Source organism: Protopterus annectens, chromosome 2.part0 (assembly GCF_019279795.1).
Source record: "Protopterus annectens isolate FY-2018-M chromosome 2.part0, PAN1.0, whole genome shotgun sequence".
Lineage (NCBI taxonomy): Eukaryota > Metazoa > Chordata > Ceratodontiformes > Protopteridae > Protopterus > Protopterus annectens.
Window position 1 is genome coordinate 1,117,873,152 of NC_056728.1, and position 26,575 is coordinate 1,117,899,726.

The 26,575-nt window shown below is 43.1% G+C and overlaps 1 protein-coding gene across 1 annotated transcript in view; it reads right to left on the bottom strand.

Annotated features, from left to right (window-relative positions):
* LEF1 (lymphoid enhancer binding factor 1) overlaps positions 1 to 26,575 on the bottom strand; it is a 506,814-nt gene that overhangs the window by 178,465 nt on the left and 301,774 nt on the right. The window contains exon 4 of the mRNA XM_044060380.1: positions 919 to 1,051. Within this exon, the coding sequence (XP_043916315.1) occupies positions 919 to 1,051 (133 nt within the window). The remainder of the gene's footprint in view (positions 1 to 918; positions 1,052 to 26,575) is intronic.

Here is a 26,575-nt window from a genome sequence, read left to right on the forward strand (position 1 = left end):
TCAGTAACTGCATGGCGAGTAATCAGATCACAGGTCGTAAGCTGTGCTGTCAAATGGTACAAAGCTTTGTCAAGAGACCCGATTGATGAACAGACCTAATGTCAAACAACCATATACCAATCAACTAAATGATCTAGGGCAAACAGTGACAGGATATAAAACAAAACATTCCTTAGGCAAAGGATCAATGCCATGAAGCAATCCTCATGGTCATGACAGCAGGTAACAGTAATGGGAAGATGAACCTATATAATCACAACCATTTATTATCCCACTACTAAGGGGGCTTAGAAAAAAACATTTAAGTGAGGTAAGAAAGATCCATGAGCTACAAACATACATGCTTTAAGTGTTACCTTTTAAATCTGAAGTTCACTCCACAACATAGATTATAATGCACAGTTGCCCATTTGTCTCATTTTATTCAGACATCTAACACCTTCACAAGTCATCTAAAAGTTGCTGAAATGGGAATTACAATCAATTCATATAAATAGCTAAGATAAGCCATGGTAAAGAACAATAGTTTTAATCCAGTCCACTTCCAAATTCTTCCAGGCAGCTGACAAGACAGCACAATTAATAGCTGAAAACAAGTATTATGAAGAGTACAGAATCTCTGCAGTCTCCACATATACATTCTCTTAACTAAATGTCATCCATCAGAGTAGGCAACTATTCCTAGTAGGTGATGAGCTTTAACAGGAAGTAAACTTCAGTATCAATGGAAGAGAGTTTTGCAGTATGACTGACAGCCAAACATTACTTCATTTAGTTAGGTTTCTCTACTTTTCATACACATGGAATCAAGAGGGTGTGATGCAAATCAAAATAGACCGAACATGAAAAAAGAAAAAAGGAATACGTCTCCCACCATCCTGATGCTTACTACTTAAAGGTACAGATGCTGGTTCTTACCTTGTTTGCTGTTGATATCTGTAGGGAGGTGGGAGGGATGGGATCCTGGGGCAAAGTGCTCATCACTGTAGGTGATTAGGGGTGTAAGCGGGTGCACTGCATGAGATGGCTGCACAACAGGCACCTTGTTAGACTGCAAAACAAAATGCATAAAAGGTCAGTCACCAGGAAAAAGCTTCATTTTCTGACATGTTAGCTAATAAGCCTTCTAGAAAGGTACGATCACTAGCTTCTCAATATGATACAACTATACTATAAACAACATTTTCAACTTTTTCTCAGTCTCTGTATCAAAGAGAAACTGTACTTGTTATAGTAAATCTAGTTAATTTCTGTATTAAAATGGCTTCATACACAACACCTTTTTGATCCTTAAACATCGCTGCATTGTAACCCAGGACAGTCCCCTTCTATGTACATTTTTTTTCTACTTTAAAGCTCTGGTTTGCTCTTACCTACATTAAGTTATGTATTAGGAGACATGTGCTTTGTTCTAACATCCAATATGCATATTTACTCCTTCTGCACGCTTACTGCCAAGTTTCTTATTCATTCTAAATTACAACACTCCCAAACCAGTTCCCATCTATATCTGTAATGACTGGTTCTGAAAATTGATAAGACCAATTAATTTATGCCACGATGAAAAGCAGATGTTGGCAGTAAAAATGCTACGTAAAGGCTCCTTCTCTCTGTATGCATTAACAAGATACTATAAAAGATATGAATAAAATAACTACAAAATGATAAGACTGCAGTTTAGTAAATCCCAAGTTGAACATAAGCATCCACTGATTTTAAGTAAAACAAAGATCAGTGTGCATTTCTGCCCCTCCCCCCTTTAGTTGTGCTTCCCAAACATCTTTCATGTTTGCTTCCATTCTAATCAAGTTTCTGGACAAATGATCTTTTAGCTCTAAACAAATTTTACCTGTGTGCAACTGTTTACCCATTTCAATTCTGAATGGTAAAATCAGGCAGTTCTTCGGAGATGTCAAAAAAATGATTTTACTGACCAAGCAGCTTATAAAGTGGTACATTAAAAAACACAAGAAAGCAGTAGACAGATATATCTGAAGTTGCTAAGAACTCTATGTACACTATGGCATTTTCATTTTGAGAGGTTAACATGAACTTCAGTAACTCACCATAATTACACAAAACCAATTTGACGGGCTACCTGAAATTTTCTTCCCTTTTTTGTCTACAAAAACTTCATCTTTATGTAGTAGAAGTCAGTAACCTGTGTATTTAAGTGTTAAAATGTGTAAATTTTAACTCACAGCACAAGGACTACTGCTCTTCTATAGGATAAGAACAGGAAAACAAGGGGGTCGTTGTCTAGGATTAGATTTCGCTGCAGAGAACTCGGACCTTAGGAAAGAATAGTTTTGTAAAATTCTTACTATAACCATAGATGTCCTTCTCTTCCATGTTGCAGTATTCTTGTTGTGGGATTTCCTGCCCTCAGGTAACTCGTACATCAGCTCCTATACAAAAGCTTCAGCTTGGATGTTGCAGCTACGTGGATGTCACACGTAGGGCCATAAACCAAGGGCCTTAAATGTGACATCTGCATGCACAATCTTCAGAACTTGAAGCTCAGCAGATAGAGTAGAAGATCCCAGCAGGAGGTGCCATTGGTGTCAGGTATGGAACCCTGGGGTCCTTCCGTAGTACTGGTAGGTCCAGGGTGAAAGGTGTAAGAGATCAGGACCTAGGGACATTCTGGGATGAGAAGAATGAGGGGGTTATTGGTGGGTGGAAAGGAATACTGCAACATGAAAGAGAAGGACATCTATGGTTATGGTAAGATTTTACACAACTATTCTGTCCTTCTATTCCTATGTTGCAGTATTCTTGTTGTGGGAGAGTACCGCAGCTTAGTTGGACGAAAGGGTGGCGGATGCAGAAGAAGATTCTACAAAGCCCTGTAGGATTACCCTGGAAAATCCTGCCCATGCTCTGGAGACCTGATCTAACTTGTAATGTATGGTGAAAGTGTGGATAGTGGACCATGTGGCTGCTTCCATAATGAAAGATGTGTCCAGACCATTTAGGAAAGCCTTGGAGGCAGCCATTGCCCTGGTGGAATGGGCTTTTACTCCCTCTAGGGGATTTTTCCCATGGTGGGAGCAACAAAGACAACATGAAATGGTCTGCTTGGAGACAGTTTCCTTCCATCCTAGAGCATTGGGCAAGGCAAAGAGTTGTTTTGATTTCCTAATGGATTTTGTTTTGTCCAGGTAAAATCTAAGTTGCAAGTTGACAGAAAACACCAGGAAGGACCCTGTTGACCAGAGACGGTAGAGTCAAATATAAAGACCTAGGTTTCGTCTTTATTATACAGACTTCTTCAGAATATGAACACATTTAACCACTCCATTGATGCGACCCGCTACTGGAAGTGTTTATTTGGAGCACCAGTGTTATAACACAGAAACAAGTATTTTAACAACATTTTTGAACATGTTAGTGAAAGTACTGAATTAAGGGTTGACGAAAGACCGACGATACCACTTGGTTTAGGGTGTACGGACTTTATGGACATTAGTAAAAGTGAAGTTACTATAAGTGAAAGTGAGTCAATGGCTTTTAAGCCAGTTTGTGATGTTGAAATGTATGACCTGTTAGATGTTACTGATTTAACCCGGGGGGAAGTAGACACTGTTTATTTAGTTAATCCATCTATTATTTTAAATGGCCAAGGTGATTATAAAGTATATAACTATTCTAGTAAAACAATAGGGGAGGAGCATGCTGAATTGTTGTCAAAAGGTTTTTCTTTTATACCTTTGAAAAGAGGGAATGTTGCTGAGACCCTGATAGATTTAAAAATGCTTACCAGAAAAATGAATATCAAGATGTTTTTTGACAATTATTGTCAGCAAGAAAATACTGGCCTAGGAAAGCCAAGTAAGTTTATTCCACCATCAAATGGAACTGTGAGTTTATATGAAAAAGTTTGTGAGATGGAAATCAGAGAACACATGAGGGCAAGTAGAACCTTTGGTAATAGAAGGGCCTTTGATCAAATTAATAATATGAACAGAGAAGAGGAAATACTATTAAGGGATATGGTTAATGACAAAACTGTCAGATTTATGAAGCCGGACAAAGGGAATGGCATGGTTATAATGGATAAAAATGATTATATAGATTACATGTTAGCCATGTTAGCTACTGACACCTATGAGGAAAGTAGTATTAACCAGGTACATATTGCATACCAAAAAGTAGATATATTAATTGATGATTTATTAATGCAGGGACAGATTGATGAAACAGAGCATTATTTCCTGGCAAATAAATTTCCTAAGGTCAGTAGCATTTTTGGTATACCAAAATTGCACAAAGGTTTGGACAACATTCAATTTAGGCCAATTGTTGATGGGAAGAGGGGAAAAACATTTTTTATCAGTAAATTCTTGGATTATCACCTGCAAGGAGGTTTGAAAGTGTTTAGATACGTAACTAAGGACTCCTGGGATTTTTTGAATAAATTAAAGGTAGTTCAAATTAGTGACCACACAGTGTTATTAACGATTGATGTGTGTAATTTATTTTCGGTCAATCCAAATGAAATAGGGTTGCAATGGTTAGAGCAACAATTATATAAAACTGGTGTATATGAACAGGACCGTATAAATACTTTTGTTACCTTAATGGAGGTTGTATTGAAGAACAACTATATTTATTTTAAGGGCCAGTATTACAAACAAAAAACTGGAGTAGCAATGGGAGCTGCGTGTGGTCCTATTTATGCGAATTACATTATGGCCTACTGGGAGCAAGAGTATGTTTTCACCAGTGAATATATGAAGTATATACAACAATACACCCGTTTTTTGGAGGACATATTTGTGGTATGGGATGGGCCAATTGAAGTCATGAAGGCCTTTATAGATTATATTAATTGTACAGTACAATTTTTTAGGTTCACCATTTAGATGTAAAATTGAAGGTCAATCATGTAGAAAAATGTTTGGTTTCTGGTATATACAGAAAGCCTACCTTTTCCAATTATTACTTGAGCTACCAGAGCTGGCACCCTTACCCATCAGAAAAGAGCGATAGTAAAAGGACAAATGGTTAGGGCAGCCAGAATGGTAAGCGAAAGTCAAGATTTTCTAAAAGAAATGGAGTTCATTAAAGGTATGTTCATTAATCGCGGATATCCTGTTGAATTGTGTGATTCCATTATGGAGGAAGTGAAATGTAAGAGGTTTAGTGGTGTATAAGGCAATTTTAACCAATGATTACCACAATGGGGGGGGGGGGGGCAAGTAAATACAGTTATTGGAGAAGTAAAAATAACAAAAAATGAAACTGATGTTAATACCAATGTGGGGGAAACATCACTACATACAATTATGATGTGGATCACATAGTGGGAATAATAGAAATTGGAAGTTATTAAAATTGGATAGTAACGTATGGAGAAAATTGAACAACCCCCCCAAAAATCGTATATAGGAAAGGGAAGTCTTTTAAACAATTGCTCGAGTCAGCTGCAAACTCCAGTTGGGAGAATGTTAATTCACACAGGAGTAAAGGGAATTTTAGGTGTGGTAGATGTAGTGTTTGTAAATATATTCTTGTTACAGGTGATAAAATTATTATTGAGGGAGAGGTTATTTGTATACATGGCCATTTTGATTGTCATGTTAAAAATGTTGTTTACATGGCTAAATGTGAAGGTTGTCCAGCTTTTTATATAAGGAAAACCTGCAGGATGTTCAGGCATAGAGTTAGCGAACACATCCTGGATATTAGGCACATGAAAAATACTAATGCCCTAGTTAAGCACATAGAGCAACATCCAGAGCACAGATTTAGATTTTGTGTAATACAGCAAATAAAGGATGGTCAGGGTGCAGTATTGGATGTGCATCTTGATATTTGTGAAATGAGATGGCAATTGGCATTAAATGCTACAGTACATCCAGGAATTAATGATAGCATAAGCATATTGCCCCTATTAAAATTAAAACACATTTTGGGTTGAAAATGTTATTTATAAAAAGATTTTAAGAAAGTTTTTTTTATTTCTTATTGTTATGGAATGATGTTTTCCAGAAAGAATTTTTTAAATTTCTTAAAATTCGTGAAAGTTAATTTTATATTTTTATATGATAAACCATTATTGTTGTTTTTTTAGACATTATGATATTATTTTGTTATGCAATTTAAGAACATTGGGTGTCAAACAGTGTTTAGTTGATTGTATATGAAAATGTTTATTTTATATTTTGTGCATTTAACACATTTTGATATGTAACACAATATTGTGGAGATGGATTGAAAGTATAGTTTTTTACTTGGAAGGGTTAATGAAGTTAGATTTAGGATATGCTTGTTAGATTGAACTTTGTCTGATAGGGTAACTGAAGGGGTGGGATGTATTTGTTGTTGACTGTATATAACATCAATGGAGTGGTTAAATGTGTTCATATTCTGAAGAAGTCTGTATAATAAAGACGAAACCTAGGTCAAATTCGTGTATCTGGTCTGTATATTTGACTCTACCGTCTCTGGTCAAAAGGGACCTTTCCTGGTGTTTTCTGTCAACTTGTTAGTAGTTTGGATTGGTGTCTTCCTTAAAATTTAAGTTGTCTGTGTACATCCAGGGAGTGAAGTATTCTCACCTTCATTGGTGGAGAGGGAAAGAAGGTGGGAAGGTGGATAGATTGGTTTGACAAATCGTTAACCACCTTGCACATAAAGGAGGGGTTAGTTCTCAGGGTTACCCTGTCTTTGTGGAACATATTACAAGGTGGGGGGACATTAAGGCTTATAGTTCTGAAACCCTTCTGGCTGAGGTAATAGCTACTAGAACAATTGCTTTCCATGTACACATCTGAAGGGTAGCTGCCCCAGCAGGTTCAAATGGGTGTTTGGTAAGCTTTTCCAGGATGGTTAAGGTCCCAGGGTGGAGGGACAGGCTTCTTTGGAGGTCTAATGTGTAACACCACTTTTAGGAAGAGTTTTACATCAAGCCTGGCTAGCAATGGAGGGTCTAGAGGCAAGCAGGCTGATAATGCAGAAAGGTGCACTTTCACTGAAGAATAGGAAAGTGCACTTTTTATCAGTTGACACACATAGGTAAGGACTGGGGGGTGGAAATCAGCGATTCCAGGGTCCCTTCCCCTGTCTAGACACCATTTGGTAAATCCTTCCCATTTAGCTAGGTATGATTTTCTTGTTGTAGGTTTCCTGGCCTACCTCAGGACTGAAAGCACATCCTCTGCTGAGTAGTGGTGTCTGAATGGGATCAAAAGTTTATCACCCACAGTGTCAGGGACAACATCTGCAAGTGTGGGTGGATGAGGGTTCCCTTTTCTTGTGTCAGAAGGTCCACCTTGTAGGGTAACTTGTAGTGAATGGCCTTGGCTAGATTGTGAAGTACAGGGAACCAGTGCTGCATTGGTCAGTAGGGGGTCACTAACAAGATTTTCAGTTTGTCCTCCTGATTTTCAGGAGGACTTTCTGAATCAGCGGGAAGGGGGGAAGGCATTAAAAAAAAAAAAAAAAAAAAAAAAAAAAAAGTTACAGGAGATGTTGAAAGCATCTACCATCCAGGCTAGAGGGGAATAGGTCTTTGATCAGAAGGTCTGCAGCTGCCTGTTCTGGGGGTAGGTGAACAGGTCTATATGAGGCGTGCCCCACCGGTGGACAATATCTAAGAAGACAGTCCTGTCCAACATACATTCATGCTGTGGAGAGGATTGTCCTTGCTTAGAAGATCTGCTTGCTTGTTATCCTGCAAGGGAAAAAACGTTATGTCTTACAATAACGTTCCATCTGTATTGTTGATCCTCATTCAGTCATTACGCATGGGTATCAGTTCCGAGCTCGGAACCAAGCCAGCCATTTTCCAAGCTCGCGTCAGCTTCAAACTCTCGAGCTAAACTCTTACCCACAATTCCCCTCTCCCGGTTACCTCAGATTGAGTTTGCAAGTTAAAGAAGGTAGAGGCTACCTCTGGTCAAATAACCTAAGAACTGGATGGTGAGATCCACTAGAAACCCAAAAAAAGTTAAAAAAAAACTTTTATATTTACTTTTCTTATTTAAGCATTTTCTTAGTTCAATATTCAATTTAGGGTGTTCTAAATCTGTCCAATTTTTTAGAGATTTTTTAGAGAATATTTATTACCTATTTAATAGTTGATTCATTTCAAACTTTATTTTTATTTTTAAGCATATAAACATAAATTTAAATATAATCAATAACATTTTTAAAAATTTTTTTTAGAAATTATTCATCACTTATTTAATAGTTGATTAATTTTACACGTTATTCTTGTTTTTCAGCATACAAACATAAATTTAGACATAAATATGAACATTTTTTATATATTTATATATATATATATATATATTTTTATATATATATATTTTATATATATATATATATATATATATATATATATAATATATTTTTTATGTTTAATTTAACTTTTTAATTTGTTATACTATTTATATGCTAAGCACTATTTTTATAGAAATTTGAAATAGCAACCTCCTAAAAGTTGGTTAATTAAATACCCTAACATCTAATTGTTTTGATTTAAATATACAGATTATCTTAAATTCAGTTAATAATGTATGTAATATAAACTCTCTGCGATTATTTATTTTATATTTATTTTATATTAATTACATTTTACAGAGCTTAATTATTAGCTTTGACATGTATTTACATATCTTTCAGTATTCATAGTGTTTACTGCATTTATCATAATTTCTGATTGCCTAGTCTAGTCAGCATAGTTATCTTTTTTAGTGACAGTTATTGTAACTTATGGTGACTAAGCCTTTTATATTTTATATTTTTTGGATCAAATTTCCAATAATATCAAATACTGTATGTTGCTTTATTTCTTTTGCCTTAAATGCTTTGTTGCACAATCAAGAAGTTTTGATACGCTAAGTAAGCGTTCAACTTCGAGTGACATGAAATACTATTCTGGCTATATTTCTGTCCTAAATTTATATAGTAAGTTGCTGAATAACTTTTTATTCTAATTATATACATCTATATTTGTATAGATACTTTTTTATGCAGTGTTTATAATCTAACTTGTATGTGGAAATGATTATGGGGACACATATTTGTTATAAGCTTTTGAATATGTATCCTCACCAGATCTTGTTAGAGCCAGAGTGTGCTGAATCTGTTTTTACTTTACCTTTTTAAATGTTAATTGTGTTGATTAATTAGATTAAGTTTTATGTTAATTGTTACACTATTTAAACTCAGGGTGTGGGAGGAATTATTATCTGAAGAAGCGTGGTTGTTTCCACGCGAAAGCGCTTATCTACCCACTCGTTTTATGAAATAAAAGTTTATTTTAATGTAAAGTGGCTATTTCTACTGGATTATTGGCTGAACATTGTTTACTTACTTTGGTACGTCGTGGAGAGATCAGGTTCTTTTCACTGATTTTTATCCACTAGAAACCACAGGAGCGGGAAGAAGGGAGGGTCATAATGACCAACGAGGATCAACAATACAGATGGACTGTTATGGTAAGACATAACTTCTTTATCTGATATTGCTAACCCTTGTTCATTCCTTATGCATGGGACAGAGTCCCCCAGCTATGTCTATTCCTAGGAGGCTCTCATGGAAGGACATTCGTGAGCACCATAGAACTGAAACATACATGCTCTTCCCCTGGAGGCCAAATCCAATTTGCAATGATTGATTAAGGTATGAGGTGTAGCCCAAGTTGCAGCTGCACAGACGTCATGCAAAGAAGCTCTGGCATGGAAGGCAGCAGAAGTTGCCACCGACCTTGTTGAATGAGCTTTCATGGTAGTAGGCAACGGGATATTACATTGTGTGTAAATAAAGGTCACACAGTCCTTTAACCATCTAGCTAATGTGACCTTAGCAACAGCCGATCCTAATCTAGATCCAGAAAAGGCCAAAAATAACTGGTCAGATTTATGAAAGGGTTTAGTTCTGTTAAAGTAAAAATGGATTTGTCTGTGTATATCTAGGGTATGTAGGCAATACTCTCTTCTGTTTGAATGGTTGGGAAAGAAAACTGGCAATTCAATGGCTTGATTAACGGACATTTCAGAGATCACTTTAGGCGGAAATGAATGATTAGTTCTCAGAGACACTATCTCTATGAAAAATCAAGTATGGAGTCTTGATGCATAAATCTTGAAGTTCAGAAATACGTCTGACAGAAGTAATAGCAACCAAAAACAAGGTTTTCCATGACAAATACTTGAGGTCACAAGAAGAGGCTGGTTCAAAAGGTCACTGTGGTCTTGGGTTGCTGGGGGAAAAAGGGGCGAGACCATTGTGAGAGATTGTGTGTCATCCACCAATTTAAATCCTGTTTGCACCTGTGGGTTACTCGAATCATGGCTGAAAGAGGATGCTGAAAAGGATACCATTGGGTGAGCAGTAGCCATTGTAGAAGCCTCATGTGAACCTGGCCAGGGGAACAATGGTGATGGAGGCTGCCATGGAACCCAACAGCTGTAGAACCGAGTGAGCTGTGGATTTTTCCTTTGAAATTATTGCAATTAGTTGTTGCTTTATCCATAAAATTCTGCGCTCTGGAATAGCAGCTCTGCAGTTATTTGTGTCCCAAGATAACCCCTATGAATTCTGTCGACTGAGGTGGGGAAAATTGGATTTCTGCCAGTTTATGGTTATGCCTAGCCTTTGAGCAGCTAAGAGAGACTATGCCAGGGCTTTTTCCAGTAGATGTCTGGTGGGGTGGAAATGAGCCAGTCATCTAGGTATGGAAACATCTGGAATCCTTGAAGTTGCAAGTGAGCTGTGACAACTGCCATGCACTTTGTGAACACTCTGGGGGCTGCAAAGAGTCCAAAGGGCAGTACTCTGAACTGGTAGTGACTGGCTCCTGCACGGAAGCACAGAAATCTTCTTGATGGCCCGTCCACCTTTATGTGGTAGTACGCATCTTGAAGATCTATAGAGCACATCCAATCATCTTTTTCCAAAAGTGGGAGGATAGATTGTATAGTGACCATCTGGAATTTTTGTACTCTCACAAACGTATTCAATGCACTAAGATCCAAAATTGGTCTCCAGTCCCTGGTTTTCTTTGGCACCAAAAATAGTCTCGAGTAGAATCCGCTTCCTATCTGGTCTGGATGGACTATTTGGATGACTCTTTTTCTTAGCAGCTTTTCTATCTCTAGTGCTGCTTCTTCCCTTTGACTGGGTGGAACATCGGGAAGATTTTTTGAAGGAATGGGATAAAAATCGAAGGGGATAGGATAACCTCTGGTTATGATCCTTTGTACCCAAGAATCGGTGGTGATGGTTAGCCAGGCAGAAGGGTACAAGGAGAAACATCCCTCAACCACCTCCAGAGGAAACAAGTTGGGCCGCTCTTCAGGAGTGCTGGTAGGACTGACCAGGGAAAGAATACCCGGAACCCTGGTTACGCAGTCCCCCTCTGCCCTGAAAGGAGAGTCTTCCTGTGAGTTTCCCCCTCTGCCTCAGGGGGAGAACTCGGCCTGTGTGTCACAGAAAGGGCCCTGATTTCTTGAACCATATCTTCCCACTCTTTTGGTTTCAGGAGAAAGCACGTTGAGGAGAAGAATAATGGACACCTATGGCAGAAAGGGTCTTACCATCTTGTTCACATCTGGCCAGTGTGCTTTTAACTTTAGGCCCAAACAACGAGGAGGGCTCAATGGGGGCATTGAGAAAGGATGACTTAAAAGGTTCCACAAAGTTGCACAAGCGCATCCAGGTGTGTCATCTCAAGACCTCAGCTGAACCCGCAGCTCTAGCTGCTCCTTCTGATGCATGAGATATCAATTGCATAGAGGAGTTAGATATAGACTCAATGGTGGCCAGCTGAGAGGCCACTTTGTCACTGACCTCATCAGACACTGCACCAGCCGAGCTCAGAAACCAGAACCCTTTGAAGCCTGGTAAAATGTGCCATATAATTCAGGGACCTGATAGCAAAGGTCGCTGAAGCAAAGGTGCACCTTCCCTATTCTGTCCAGGGCCCGGGACTCTCTGTTAGGCGGATGTTCAGTCTGGCTTTCTTCTTCTGCCAGATCCTTTTTTGTTGTGGCTGCCACCACCAAAGCATCTACAGGAAGACCTTTGGACCAATGGGGATCTGAAGCAGGAGGGGACAAGATCTTATCTGGCCTCCGGGGAATAGCTTCAACAGTATCAGGGGCCTTCCAAGCATGCTGCACGATGAACTTGACAAGTTCATTGGCAGGTGGAGTAACCCAGGAGGTAGGGGGGCTGGGGGTGAAAGGCCTGCAGGAACAGATTCCTCAGGGGTCAGATTAGAGGGCTGCCAGTCACCTCTCTGTTTCAGGATTTCAAGGATATTGCCAAAGGCTACCTCTGATGGTGACCGAGGGGATCCTTCCCCCTCATCGAAATCCGTGTCTTCGGTGAGGGACTCCTCTGTGGAGTCGATGTGCTTCCTCTTACACAAACCTTTCTGGTGGACCTCCTCAGCGGGAGAAGCTGGGGAAGACAACGGGAAAGGGGATTCCTGAGGGAATATGTCCTGAGGCCCTTGCACCCAGTGTCCGCTAGGTGCGACCTGTAAAACCAGTGTACCAGAGGAGGGCGGAGGTATAGACAAGTCCAGTATCACCAGCAAAAGCCTTCTCCATCAGTTGGAAGGCTGGTCCACCCGGAGAAGAGTGTACGTCTAGGATAGAGGGCACTCCTCCACCAAGTGGCTCAGCCTGCCAACTCTGAGTCCCTGGACGGCTGTGGAGCAGCAAGCTATGCGTGTCACAGCTGACATCCTGGGTCATAGCAAAACTTTCCTGCCACAAAGGCAACTGCAGTTCCTTAGTGAGATCCATAAAGGGAACCGCAGAAGGGGAAGACTGTACTATATCCATGGACTTCAAAGGCAATGAAGGAGGAGAATAAGATGATGTCTTTGGAGATGGGTGATCACCTCCCAAGGAAGGATAGTTCCTGGGGGGGTGGAATACCTCTGGCCAAGAATGCCTGGTCCACAAGACACAACACATCATGTTCAGAAAGACTTCTAGTGGACCTCACAGAGACTGAGGGAGAAACAGGCCTGACAACAAAAGAGGCAGACTTGGTGCCAATCTCATCTGACTGCACCGAGGACAATGGTGCCGAGAAAGACTGAACTACTGTAGTCTGCACCAAAGAAGTCATCGGTGCCGATGACATTGTCTGAACCGACACAGGGATTGGTGCTGAAGCAGGAACAGACAAAAAGTACAGTTTTGTACCCACCATAAATGTAGATGTTCGAGTGCTAATACAGCTGCAGTCATAACAGATGGGTTATCCTGCCGTCAGGCGGGTCCTCGGTCGGCCGAATTTCAAAGTCTAGGTCCGGCATCAGTTGTCGTCGCTTCTTCCCTGATGTCAGTGCGGCAGGGGTATAAAAGAACAAGCCGACGCCATCTTCTTCAGTTTTTCTTGCCCGAGATGTCAGGTGCCCCCAGAAGGAAGGCAAAACATAAACTTGTGTAATAATGCAATATAGAATAATAAAAAAAAATAGAAGTTATGTTCTTACCATAACGTTCCATGTTAGTTGTCTTCTTCTCGCCTTCTTTCTTGCTGGATGGGTTCGGAGCCGACCTCGGCTCCAACTCGGCCACTCTAAAAGCTCGAGAGTTGGTTCCACCGGCTCGAGGCTCCCCTTATATCCCACAATGCTAGGCGGTATTACCTCAGATCTCGTTTGTAAGCTATGCCCAGCCAAAAATAACTCCAGAACCACTGGAAAAGGGAAAAAACCCACCTCTATAAAAGGAAGGAAAGAAGGTGACCTGAAAACCTGAAGAAGGAATATATGCACAGAATAGCATATACCTATCTACAATAGAGGTGGTAGAAAGAGAGGTCACAATCAAACTCCTCTAGGTCTGTCCAGGCTACGGGGAAGGAGGGTGGGAAAGAAAGAAGGCGAGAAGAAGACAACTAACATGGAACGTTATGGTAAGAACATAACTTCTATATGTTAAGTTGTCAATCTCGCCTTCATTCTTGCTGGATGGGACCGCGTCGATAGCACCTTGTCCCGGGTGGCCTATCGGAACAGACTCTTGAGAACAGTGGAACCAAAGTTAGCTCTATGTCTAGAAGCTAAATCCAACTTGTAATGAGAAATGAAAGTGTGAGGAGTAGCCCAAGTAGCAGCTGCACAAATGGTGTCAATAGGCAGCCTGTCTTGGAAGGCTATAGAAGTAGCCAAGGCTCTGGTGGAGTGAGCCTTAGGTTTGTTAGGCAGCTTTTGGTGTCTAATTTCATAAGCAAAGGAAATCAGAGATGTTAGCCATCTGGAGAGTGATACCTTCGATACTGAAAGTCCCTTTCTGCCTTCTGCATAAGAGACAAACAATTGGTCAGTTTTCCTGATCTGTTTGGTTCTATCCAAATAATACCTTAACTGACTATGAACATCTAGCCAATGCAATTTTTGTTCAGACCTGTTAGAAAAGTTAGGAAAAAATACAGGGAGGTCAATGCTTTGATTTAGGTTAGATACAGAGGCCACTTTAGGTAAGAAGGATGGATTGGTTCGTAAGGACACTCTGTCTTTATGAAACAATAGATACGGAGGTCGACTGCTGAGTGCATGAAGTTCTGAGACCTTTCTAGCTGAAGTAATGGCTACCAGAAAGAGAGTCTTCCAGGACAGCAATTTTAATGAACAGGAAGCTGCAGGTTCGAACGGGGGAAGAATCAAAGATGTGAGAACTAAATTAAGGTCCCAAGAAGGAGGAGGATTTCTTATAGGAGGTCTGAGAAGAAAAACTCCCTTCAAAAAAGCTTTGCAAAGCTTGTGAGACATGATGGCAGAATCTAAGATGCCCACATGAAAGTTAGAAATAGCTGCCAATTGAACTTTAAGAGTAGAAGGAGATGAACCTGCATGGAAGAGTTCAGCTAGAAAATCAAGGACTATTTGGATGGAAGCAGTGAAAGGATCTATGTCCCTTCCTTGAGCCCAATAGGCAAAACGTTTCCACTTACTAAGATAAATCTTCCGAGTGGAAGATTTATGGGAAGCTATCAAAATATCTCGAACAGAGTGAGATATTTGAGGAAGCCTGGCTAAGGTTGGAATTGGAGGAACCAAGCAGTGAGGTTCAGAGAGGGGAGGGAGCGATGTAATTGACCCGATTGATGGATCAAAAGATCTGGAACTAGGTCCAGATGCCAAGGTTGCTCCAACAGAAATTGATGTAGAAAGGGGAACCAAACCTGTCGAGGCCAGTAAGGAGCAATGAGGATCAATGAGGCCTTCTGAGCGATAGCTTTCTGTATCACTTGAGAGATTAGTGGGAAGGGAGGAAATGCATACAGAAGTCCCCGGGGCCAAACCTGGACTAGAGCGTCTCTGCTGGGCTGGCTAACGGGAATAGGGTGAAAATCTCTGCACTTGCTGTTTTGGGGAGTAGCAAAAAGGTCGCAGCAAGGCTGACCCCACTTGAGAAAAATTTTCTCCAGAATAGAATCTTTCAGAGACCACTCGTGAGGCTTGAGTATAGCTCTGCTCAATTTGTCCGTGATTAGATTGGACTTCCCAGGGATATGCGTTATTATCAGAAACCGCTGAGAAGAAATCGCCCATTGCCACAGTCTGAGTGCTTCTCGACATAGGGGATAGGACCTGGTTCCGCCTTGTTTGTTGATATACCACACTACAGACATATTGTCCATCTGGATTGCTATCGTTCCCAAGGGAAGAGAGTCTTGAAGGGCTTGCAACGCTAAAAGCACTGCTCTCATCTCTAGAACATTTATATGCAAGTGGCATTCGTCTGGTTGCCATATGCCCCGGACTGTTCTGCCCTGATAATGCCCCCCCCACCCGATCAGGGAGGCGTCCGTTGTCAGAGTAGCAACCTGAGGGGGAGGAACAAAGGGTCTTCCCAGTAAGAGCCGAGGGGAAGAAACCCACCAAAGAAGATGATTCTTGCATGCTTGCGTAATCATAATGGTGTGGGACATTGGAAGTTCCTGGTACGACCATTGTGTGAAGAGCATCCATTGAAGGATTCTCATGTGGAATCTGGCTAATAGAAGTAGAGGGATAGCAGCCGCCATAATCCCTAGTACTTTCAGAACTAATCTTACTTTGGCTCTGTTGCTGTGTAAGAGAAAAGAGACCAGTTTGCGTATGTCTGCTATTCTTTGGTCTGTTAGTCTCGCAGACATGTTGACTGTGTCTAGATTTGCGCCTATGAAGGTAATAGCACGACAAGGCGACAAAACAGACTTTTCGCAATTTATTGAGATGCCTAACTTTTGACAAATGCAAAAGGTGTAGTCTCTGGCCATTAACAGAAGATGCTTGGTAGGAGCTGTGAGGAGCCAGTTGTCCAAATATGGAAACACCTGGAATCCTTGACGTCTCAGGTGAGAAGCTACCACTGCCATGCATTTGGTAAACACCTGGGGAGCAGTGGTGAGACCAAAGGGCAGGGCTCTGAATTGAAAGTGACTGGTTCCTAGCCGGAAGCGGAGAAATCTCCTGGAGCGTCTGTTTTTTTATATGATAGTACGCATCCTGGAGGTCTATAGAGCACATCCAGTTTTCCTTTCCCAAAAGGGGTAGGATGGATTGTAGCGTGACCATCTGAAATCTTGTTTTCTTGACCGACTTGTTCAAGATACTGAGATCCAAAATGGGTCTCCAGTCCCCTGTTTTCTTTGGAACCAAAAAGAATTTGGAGTAGATTCCGGATCCTTGCTGGTCTGCTGGTACTGGCTGAATGGCTCTTTTTGCAAGCAACTTTGAAATTTCCAACGCTGCTTGATCCCTTTGAGCGGGTGGAACATCTGGAAGGGATTTTTTTGATTGATTTGGAGTACGAAAGAACGGAATGGAATAGCCTTCGGAAATGATGGACTGTACCCACTTGTCTTGAGTTAGGGATCGCCAGGCTCCTGGGTACAGTGACAATCTTCCCCCGACTGCCTCCGAAGGTGGACAGTCGGGCAACACCTCAGGGATGCTGAAAGGGCTTATCGGAGAAGGTTTCTCGATTGCCCTGGTTCTGCGGACCCCCCTGCCTCTAGGGCGACGTCTACCATTACTGTTCCCTCCTCTGCCTCTGGCGGGGAACCGATTCTGTGCGTCAGGCAAAGTCCCTTGAGATTGTTTGCGGAACCACATTTTCCCACTTTTCTGGCCTTTGGGGTAAGGCCTAGAAGGAGTAGAAAAACGGACTCCGACGGCAGAAAGAGTCTTGCCATCCGTCTCACACCTAGTCAAGGTTTCTGTCACTTGAGGACCAAAGAGAGATGATCCATCAAACAGGGAATTAGTGAAAGACGTTTTAAAGGGGTCCGCAAAGTTGCATAGCCGCATCCAGGCATGCCGGCGTAAGGCCACACCTGTCCCTGCGGCTCTGCTCGCTCCATCAGCCGCATATGAAAGGAGGCGCATGGAGGAGTTAGCTATAGAATTTAGGGTAGCCAGCTGAGTGTTCATCTTGTCCTGAAAACCCACAGCCATAGGATCCTTCAACATGTCACTCGCTTCCTTGATCAAATCTCTTTGAAGACGAGTGAAATGGCATAGGTAGTTCAGCGAACGCATAGTAAAGGTCGCTGATGAAAACATCCGCTTCCCGTACCTGTCCATAGACCTAGATTCCTTGTTAGGAGGATGGACAGGCACCGAAGGATCAGCTAGTTCCTTCTTAGTGGCAGCAGCTACCACCATAGCATCCACAGAAACTCCCTTGGTCAGAAATTGTTTATCTGTTGGTGCCGTGATAAACTTTGAAGGTCTCCTGGGAGTGGGGTCTACTGAATCAGGAGCCGTCCAAGCCTTTTTTGCTACCACCTGCATGAGGGGGTCAAAGGGGGGGGGGACACCCAGGAGGTGGAAGGGCGAGAGCCAAACGCCTCAAGATACACAGATTCATCCTCCGAAGGGTTAAGGGCTGGCCAATTTCCCCTCTGTTTCAGGATTTCTAGAATGTCTGCAAAGGAGACATCTTCAGAAGGGGAACGGGGAACCCTCGAATCCTCTAAATCTGTGTCAGAGGTGACAGACTCAGGTGAGTCTATGTGTTTCCTCTTACACTTTCTCTTCCTAGGGGGCTCCCCTGCCAATTCAGGAGAGGCCTCGGAAAAGGATGAGATCCCCACAGGGGATTCTTGAGGAGCTGGCCCTCTGCGGTCTGGGATGAGGGAGTGAGTAGACATAACCTGAGGCACCGAAGAGGGAGGGGCGGACGGAGCCGACTGTGGAGTTGAACCAGGTTCCAACACACTCCGCATGACCTCGAACGCACCCCTGTCAGGCAGAGCCAGAGGTCCCCGCTCCGAAAAGCTGAGAACCCCCCTCTGCACCGACAGTGATGGCTCAGAGGCAGATGTCGGAGCCGAACTCACCAGCGCCGAGGCATCGAGAGGGAGAGCGGGGTCGGACAAGGGTCCGATGCCACTCACCCCCTCGGAGCCGACGAGGGAAGTCCGGCACCGAGAATCTTCCAAGGAAGAAATCGGAGCTGACGACGGAGCCAAAGACATTTGTATCGGCTCCGACGCTACCACAGTCTCGGTTCCGAAACGCCCCGGCTCCGAGCTCAAAGGAGTCGGAGGAGGAACATTTTGAGGAACAGGGTCAAGCATCGACTGAGGAGTCGGGCTCTGAAGCATTTGGGCTAGTGCCTCGGACTTAAGAAGTTGACTCACTACCCTCTGAAGGTCATGATCCGAAAGCCTCGATGACCTAGAGGAGTGAGATCTATGGCTCCGTTCAGACAGCAAGGGAGATGCTGGAGCCGAATGAACGGAGCCAAGGGACGGTAACCTAGACCTCTTTCTAGATGTCGGCTCCGATGGTCTGATTGGAGCAGACACAGGAATTTCCAATGCCTCGGCTCCAGCCGGAGCCGAGGAAACCACAGAAGCTGCAGTCTGAGACTCATTGGCTCCAGCTGGAGCCGATGTAGCAGGAGGTTTCGAAGCCTTAGGCCTCAACTCAAAAGCTGGAGTCGAGGACCTAGAAGCCTTAGAGGGTTTGCCCGAAGTAACAGTAAGGGAACCCTCAGGCTTAAGCAAACCTCTTAAAATAAGTTTATTTTTTCTTTCCTGCAGGACTCTAGGGCTGAAGCCATGGCATACAGCACAAGAGTCCTGCAGGTGTAAAGGTCCCAGGCAGTACACACAAGAAGTGTGACCGTCTGTCAGAGACATTTTCTGACAGCACGAGTCACACTTCTTGAAGCCTGAGACCTTCGAATCCTTAGAAGGAACAAGTGTAATCACACACAAGCACAAACACACCGATTACACTATACACTAAATAAAACTAGCTTAAACTAAATAAATTTAGATAGTTTTAATTTATAAAGGTCCCTACAAAAAAACACATACACTCCAAGGGGAGATGGGAGGGCCCGAAGGCCTAAGGGAAGAACTATAAGTTCTTCTGGTAAAGAAAGGGTAAAAACAATGAAGAAGGGATAAAAATCCTTTAAAGTAAGGGGATACTGTAAGGAAAACTAATTTAAAGGGGTTTAGAAACTTATTTTAAACTATTTTCTACACTCACCTAAAGCCGGTTGAAGCAACACGTCTCGATAGCTGTAGCAGCAAACGAGATCTGAGGTAATACCGCCTAGCATTGTGGGATATAAGGGGAGCCTCGAGCCGGTGGAACCAACTCTCGAGCTTTTAGAGTGGCCGAGTCGGAGCCGAGGTCGGCTCCGAACCCATCCAGCAAGAATGAAGGCGAGATTGACAACTTAACATCAGTAGTTTGCAAGCAAATACACCATAAAAGAATACCCCAATTAGGTTGTATGAGAAGGTGTTGGTCATAAGGCCTGTCCCAAGAGGGGATGGAGGGAGGGAAACCTGGACTGCAGCTGTATTGGCACTCGAACATCTACATTTATGGTAGGTACAAAACTGTACTATGTTCATTGTGCATACAGCTGCAGTCATAACAGATGGGTAGAATCCCAAAGCTAAAAAGGGGTGGCAGGCACTAAGTGGAACTAGGAGGAGCAAGGATGCCCTGCAAGACTGCTGTGGCAAAGCCCGCTCTAGATTTAGAGTAAAGTGGAAGGTGATCGTGCTTGGAGAAAGTGTGCACAGAACTCCAAGTGGCTGCTTCCAAAATGTCCTTGGTAGGAACCCCCCTGAGGAAAGCTGTAGAGGTAGCTGTGGCCCTTGTGGAGTGGGATCTGATGCTTGAAGGCACAGTTTTTCCATGAAATGAGTAACAAAAGTGTATGCAGTGGGCTATCCATTTTGAGATTGTCTGTTTGGAGATGGCCTTTCCTTGAGCACTTGTAGCATAGGACACAAAGAGTTGCTCGGATTTTCTGAATGGCTTTGTCCTGTCCAAATAATAATGAAGTTGTCTGTGAATGTCCAAGGAATGTAGTAGTCTTTCCCCTTTGTTTTGTGGGTTAGGGTAAAAGGTAGGTAAGTGGATAGTCTGATTCAAGGCTACACTGGATGCTACCTTTGGCATAAAGGAAGGGTTGGTTCGTAAGGAAACTCTGTCCTGATGAAAAATGATGAAAGGTTGCACAACCATGAGGGCCCTGTAGTTCCGAAACCCTGCGTGCTGAGGCGATAGCCAGAAGGAAGGCTGTTTTCCATGACAAATATTGCAGTTCTGTTGAAGCAGCTGGCTCAAATGGAGGCAGGGTCAGTTTTTCCAAAATGAAGTTGAGGTCCCAAGCGGGTACTGTTGGTTTCCTTAGGGGGTTTATATTCTTAGCCCCTCTGAGGAACTGTCTTAAGAGAGGATGAGAGAATAAAGGAGGATCTGTGTTGTATTGTGCAGAAATGGCTGAAGCATGGATCTTGATGGAGAAGGAAAGTCCACTGTTTAACATCTCAGCTAGGTACTGTAATATTTGAGGTAAATTTATTACCCAAGGATTCTGGCCCTTTTTCTGATTCCAGGCACAAAACAGTTTCCATTTGGTGGAGTAGGCTTTTCTAGTAGAAGGTCTTCTGGCCTCCAAGATGACATCCTGCACCTCCTTGGAGAGGAGGGTCTGTTGGGAAATAAAGGGATTTCTCCATGCGGCTAGATTGAGTTTTGAAGTTGTGCTGGGACAAAAGAAGAGGCACTAGAGGCAGGATCCACGGTGGGGAATGCGTCAGACTCTTCAGGAGTGGATACCAGTGTTGTCTTGGCCAGTCTGGAGCAATGAGAATCATATTTGGCCTCTCTGCTCTGGCTTTTAATAGAACTTTGGACAGCAGAGGAAGAGGTGGAAAGGCATAGACGGTCAATGTTGTCCAACTGAAAAAGTGCGTCCACTTTCCAGGCCTGTGGATGATAGGTCCTTGAGCAAAATTTTTTCAGTTGGTAATTTCTGTGGGTAGCAAAGAGATCTATGTCTGGCTGTCCCCATGCCTGAGTTATCCTTGCAAAAACTTGAGGATGCAACTTCCATTCATGTGGATCTGTCATATTTCTGCTTAGGCTGTCTGCCAGTGTGTTTTCCTTCCCTGGCAGGAATTGTGCTTGAAGTTGGATTTGCAATTCCAGAGCCGTGTTCCAAAGGGACATGGCTAGTCTGCACAGGGGGTATGAATGAATTCCTCTCTGTTTGTTTATGTACCACATCACTGTGGTGTTGTCTGTCCTTATCAATAGCTGGCCTGGATGCAGTAGGTCTTTGAAGGCCATAATAGCATTTTGCACTGCTAACATTTCCTTTTGATTGATGTGTAGGTGCTTCTTTTTTTGGGACCATTTTCCCTGAATGCACTGATCTGTCATGTGCGCCCCCCCAGGCGTAGTCCGAGGCGTCTGTTGTGATGATTTGATTTGCTTGAGGTATGCAGAAGGGGAGACCTATGTTTCTTTGGCATGCTTGAGCCCACCACAGAAATTCCTTTTGAAGACATGGAATGAGTGGTATAATTGTTTCCAAACTGTGGCTGTGTTGAGACCATAAGTTTTTTAGGTACCATTGAAGTTTCCTCATATGCAGCTTTGCACATGGGATCAGCAGGATGCAAGATGCCATGAATCCCAGAGCATGCAGGACTTTCCTTGCAGTCAGCCTGGTGAAGGTTGCCATTTTGCTGAAGTATTGAGATAGTTGCCCTTGCTTCTCTGGCGTGAGGTAGGCCATCTGGGTGTTTGTATTCAAACTGGCACCCAGGAAAATTATTGCTTGAGAGGGTATTAGTTTTGATTTCTTTTTGTTGACTGTGTATCCCAGAAAGTTCAATAGTTTTATTACAAACGCCAGGTGTTTCAGAAGTATGTGCTTGCTGTCCGCTTGGATCAGGCAGTCGTCCAGATATGGGTATATTTGTATCCCCTGAAGTCTGCAGAAGGCAATTACTGATGCCAGGCATTTCGTAAACACTCTAGGTGCAGTAGATAAGCCAAAGGGCAATGCAGAGAATTGATAATGGGTTGAACCTGCAAGAAATCTGAGGTATCTTCTGCAATCTTGTCTGATAGGGACATGCAGGTATGCCTCCTTGAGGTCCAATGTTACCAACCAAGACTCCTTGCCCAGCATGGGAAGAAGCTGCTGTAATGTGAGCATCTTGAATTTTGGCAGTAAATATGTGTTTAGGATGGATAGGTCTAAAATAGGTCTCCAATCTTTGTCCTTCCTTGGTACCAGGAATAGTCTGGAATAAAAACCTTGACCTTGTTCTTTTGCAGGTACCTCTTGAATAGCTTTCATGTCCATGAGAGCTGAAATTTGTTTTTGTGCCTCTGCCCTTTGATTTTGTGGCAGGTTTGGCATGCCTCTCATTTTTAGAAGGGTGTGAAAGTGGAATCTGTAGCCTCTGTCTATAATGTCCAGGATCCATTTGTCTTTTGTGACAATATGCCAATTTTTTGAAAATAATGCCAGTTTTCCGCCTAAAGGTGCTGCCATTAAAGCTTTGCTTGGCATGCAAAGGGGAAGGTCATTGTGTCTGCTTTCTGAATGACTGTGATCTATCTTCTCCACCTCTTGGGGTAGGTGCTTGCCATTGTCTGGCTCTGAATGATCCTTGAGATTGCCCTCTACCCCTCGGGGACCTTATCTGCCTCTTTGAGGTCTGTCCATGGCTGGACAGGACCAATTTTTTGAAGGCCAGTTTCTGCTGAAACGTGGAGGTTGTACCTGTAGGAAATCTTTCACTGTTTGCATTGATCTTGCCTTTTCCTCCATTTTCTTCCTCCTCAGCTTTAACACCAAACAATACATCTTTTTGAAGAGGTGCATCTAGTAATTTAGCTTTGACATGATCTGGTAAGATTTGCTCTTTGAGCCAAGCATGTCTACGTATGACAGACCCTGTAACAGCAGCTCTACATGAGGCCTCTAAAGCATCAAAACCACACTGCAAGGTACGTTTACCCACTTGCTCTGCACTATGCAACAAATCCTGCAACTCCTTTAAATCTGGTTGCTCAGGTTGTGTCATTTTGCTTTACAACTGAGATAACAAAAACTGTTGATACTTTAACATATGGAACTGACAGTTTAATGCCCTCATGGTTAAAGTGGCCGAGGTGTACACCTTTCCCCCCCCAAATTTCTAAAGCTCTGGAATCACTCTCTGAAGGTAATGGGTTTTTAGCAGTGGAGGCCTTAATTCCCTTGGGACCCTGTGAAATAGTTTCTGGGTCAGCAGCATGGCTTTTGTATACGAACTGGTGTGAATCAGGAACCCGGTAATACCGGTCAGGTTTAACAGGAGCTGGAGGTAAAGAATCTGGGTTGAGGCTAGCTTCTGTGTACACATCATCTAATATATCTAAGACAGGAGGGATAGCCAGAGGCCTGTGCTGGGGAAGCAAGAGAAAATCCCTGAGCCTTTTCTTGGAATCTGAGTAATCTTGGCCTTCCCAGTGAAATTGTTCCCTCAAGGTATGTAGGGTTTCCCCAAAAGAATAGTCCTCGGGGGGGGGGGGGGGGGAGACCGAGGGAATGGACTCCTCAGCATCAGAGTTTTCAAAAGGGGAATAAGAACATTCCTGGTCCTCAGAACATTCTGAGGTAATAGAGGCTTGATCTGAGGAAGGGTAGTCTTCCTCCAATCTGGGCCTTTTGTCTGGGGGGGGGTTGAGAACCCCTGATGAGAGTAATCAAATCCTCAGCCATTTTGAACATCTGTTTTTTTGGCATGGGGCCTTGAGAGGGGGTCTGTGGTCCTTGTGTTTTCATGGCTGCTTTAGATTTTGTGAAGGCCTTAATGGAAAAGGAGGAAGGTCTGAAGACACCTTGAGAAGTGGCAGGCCTGTCTAAACTCTGAGTTTCCCCACCAAGAGTGGCGTCAGTATCTGTAGTCTGAATGGGGGCAGAGGAGCCTGCGACCTTGGGCACAGAAGACACCGGTAATGAAGCGTCATCTGTACTCAGGGGCTGCGTAGGCGCCTCGCTGAGAACCGGAGCACCGGTAGTCGGCTTTAGCGTGGTGTCGGTAGAAGTCGCGGACCTCGTATGTTGGTCCTCATCTTAGCGTCTTTTACTCAAAACTGGAGTCGGAGTATCCGACGACATAATGTAATTAAATTTTTTACCAAAACAGTGGTGGGCGAACTCCGCCCGACGCTTAATAGTGCGTTTGTTGAATCTAGCACAAAAACGGCAGGCAGAGACGTCATAGTCTGGGCCTAAGCAAGGAATACAGAAAGAATGGAAATCCTTATGCGGTATTTGCTTCCCACATGAAATGCAATTATTAACTTTGTCTGACATCGGTCTGAGGCAAGAAAAGTTTCTAGCGGGTACTTAGCTTTCAAGAAGACTTCGGCTGAAATATTTTCGTAAATCTCAGGAGCTGGACGACCGGCACTTGCGAACTGCTTCTGCTTCGGGCACCGCGCGGCAAGAAAGACTGAAGAAGATGGCGTCGGCTGGTTCTTTTATACCCCTGCTGCACTGACGTCAGGGAAGAAGCAACGACAACCGACGCCGGACCTATATTTGGAATTCGGTCGACCGAGGACCCGCCTGATGGCAGGATAACCCATCTGTTATGACTGCAGCTGTACGCACGATGAACATATGGAGTCAACAATAAAGGCCTCGGTTCCAAAGAAGATCTCAGAGCAGACGCTGTCAAGGTCTGCACCGACTGAACTGTCGGTGCCAATACAGTGGTAATGGTCTGAACCGAGGAGCCCCTCGGTGCCGATATGTAGGAGGCTGCAGGAGAGGAAGGAGCTGAAATCACTAATGGAGCCAAAGGCCTCGGTGTTGAAGGTCTGGGCACCGAGAGCACTGGGGCTGACTGGGAGAGCTCCAGAGCCGAAATTTTAGCCTTTTTAGATTTTGGTTGGTGAGAGTCCCCAGCCAGGGATGAAGGCAAGGATTTAGCCTTAGTAGAAACATCCATTTTCTTATGGGCTTTATGAGGGCTTGAGACCTCTGACCCAGAAATAGCCTCTGAAAAGGGAGATTTTAAAAGTCCCTTCAGTATCAGCTTGTTTTTCCTTTCTAACAAAGTTCTATTAGAAAAGTTCTCACAAATAGTACAGGGTGGTTCAACAGATAAATGGGAATCTCCCAAACAAAAAACACAGTGTGTGCATCAGAAGTAGGCAGTTTGTGTCCACAATTAGAACACCGCTTAAACCCTGGACTACCCTTTTTATCTGCCATATTAACAAATAGTAAAGTATCAACAATGGTAGAAGAGAGTACCCGAAGGTATGAAAGAGAAAGGGAAAAGTATCAACGATAGTAAGGAAAAAATTATCTCACGGTAAAAAGGGTAAAGTAAAGGACAGAAAAAACCTGAGGAAATTATGAATGCTAGATGCGATAGGGCAAGAGACAAAAAAAAAAAATAAACTTTTCTGACAGAAAAGTAATTTGTAAAGCAATTAAACAATTGACTGTACTTCGCTCAAGAGAAGTAGCTTGACATGACCGGATGGCAATGCTGCAAACGAAATTCGAGGTAACAGGGAGAGGGGAATTGTGGGTAAGAGTTTAGCTCGAGAGTTTGAAGCCGACGCGAGCTTGGAAAATGGCCTGCTCGGTTCCGAGCTCGGAACCAATACCCATGCATAAGGAATGAACGAGGATTAACAATATCAGATTGTAGTTGCCTGCAGGGACAAGTTGTGGCAAGAAGCTAGTTCCCATATCAACAGGGTTAGCCTGCACAGCTGATATGCTTTTATCCCTCCCTGTTTGCTGAGATACCACATTACAATGGTGTTGTCCGTTACTATTTGAAGAACCCCTGATAGAAGCAGAGGGGTAAAAGTTTTTAGAGCTAAGAAGACTGCTGTCATTTCCCTCACATTTATGTTTGCCCCTCAAGGAAGGGTGCAAGGTTGCTGGAACCTTGGAAGATGCCATTGTGTCTCCCCAACCTAAATTTGAGGCCTCTGTATGCATTACCTGGATTGGGCTGGGAGTGGAAGGCCTGGGTTTAGCTGGACTTGTTGGCTCCACCAGCTGATCTCCTTTAGACAGGGAAGGAGGGGGATTTCTTGCTCCAGGTGATTTTGATGCTGGGCCCAAATGCTTTTTTAGGTACCACTGTAGTTTGCGCATATGCATTCTGGCCATTGGGAGCATGGGTATGGTGGCTGTCATTAATCCCAGCATTTGCACGAATTGCCTTGCAGTAATTATCTGTGCCTGTAGCAGTTCCTTGAAGTGGGAGGTCAGGGAGTTGACTTTGGGGCTTCACTTTGGGAGCA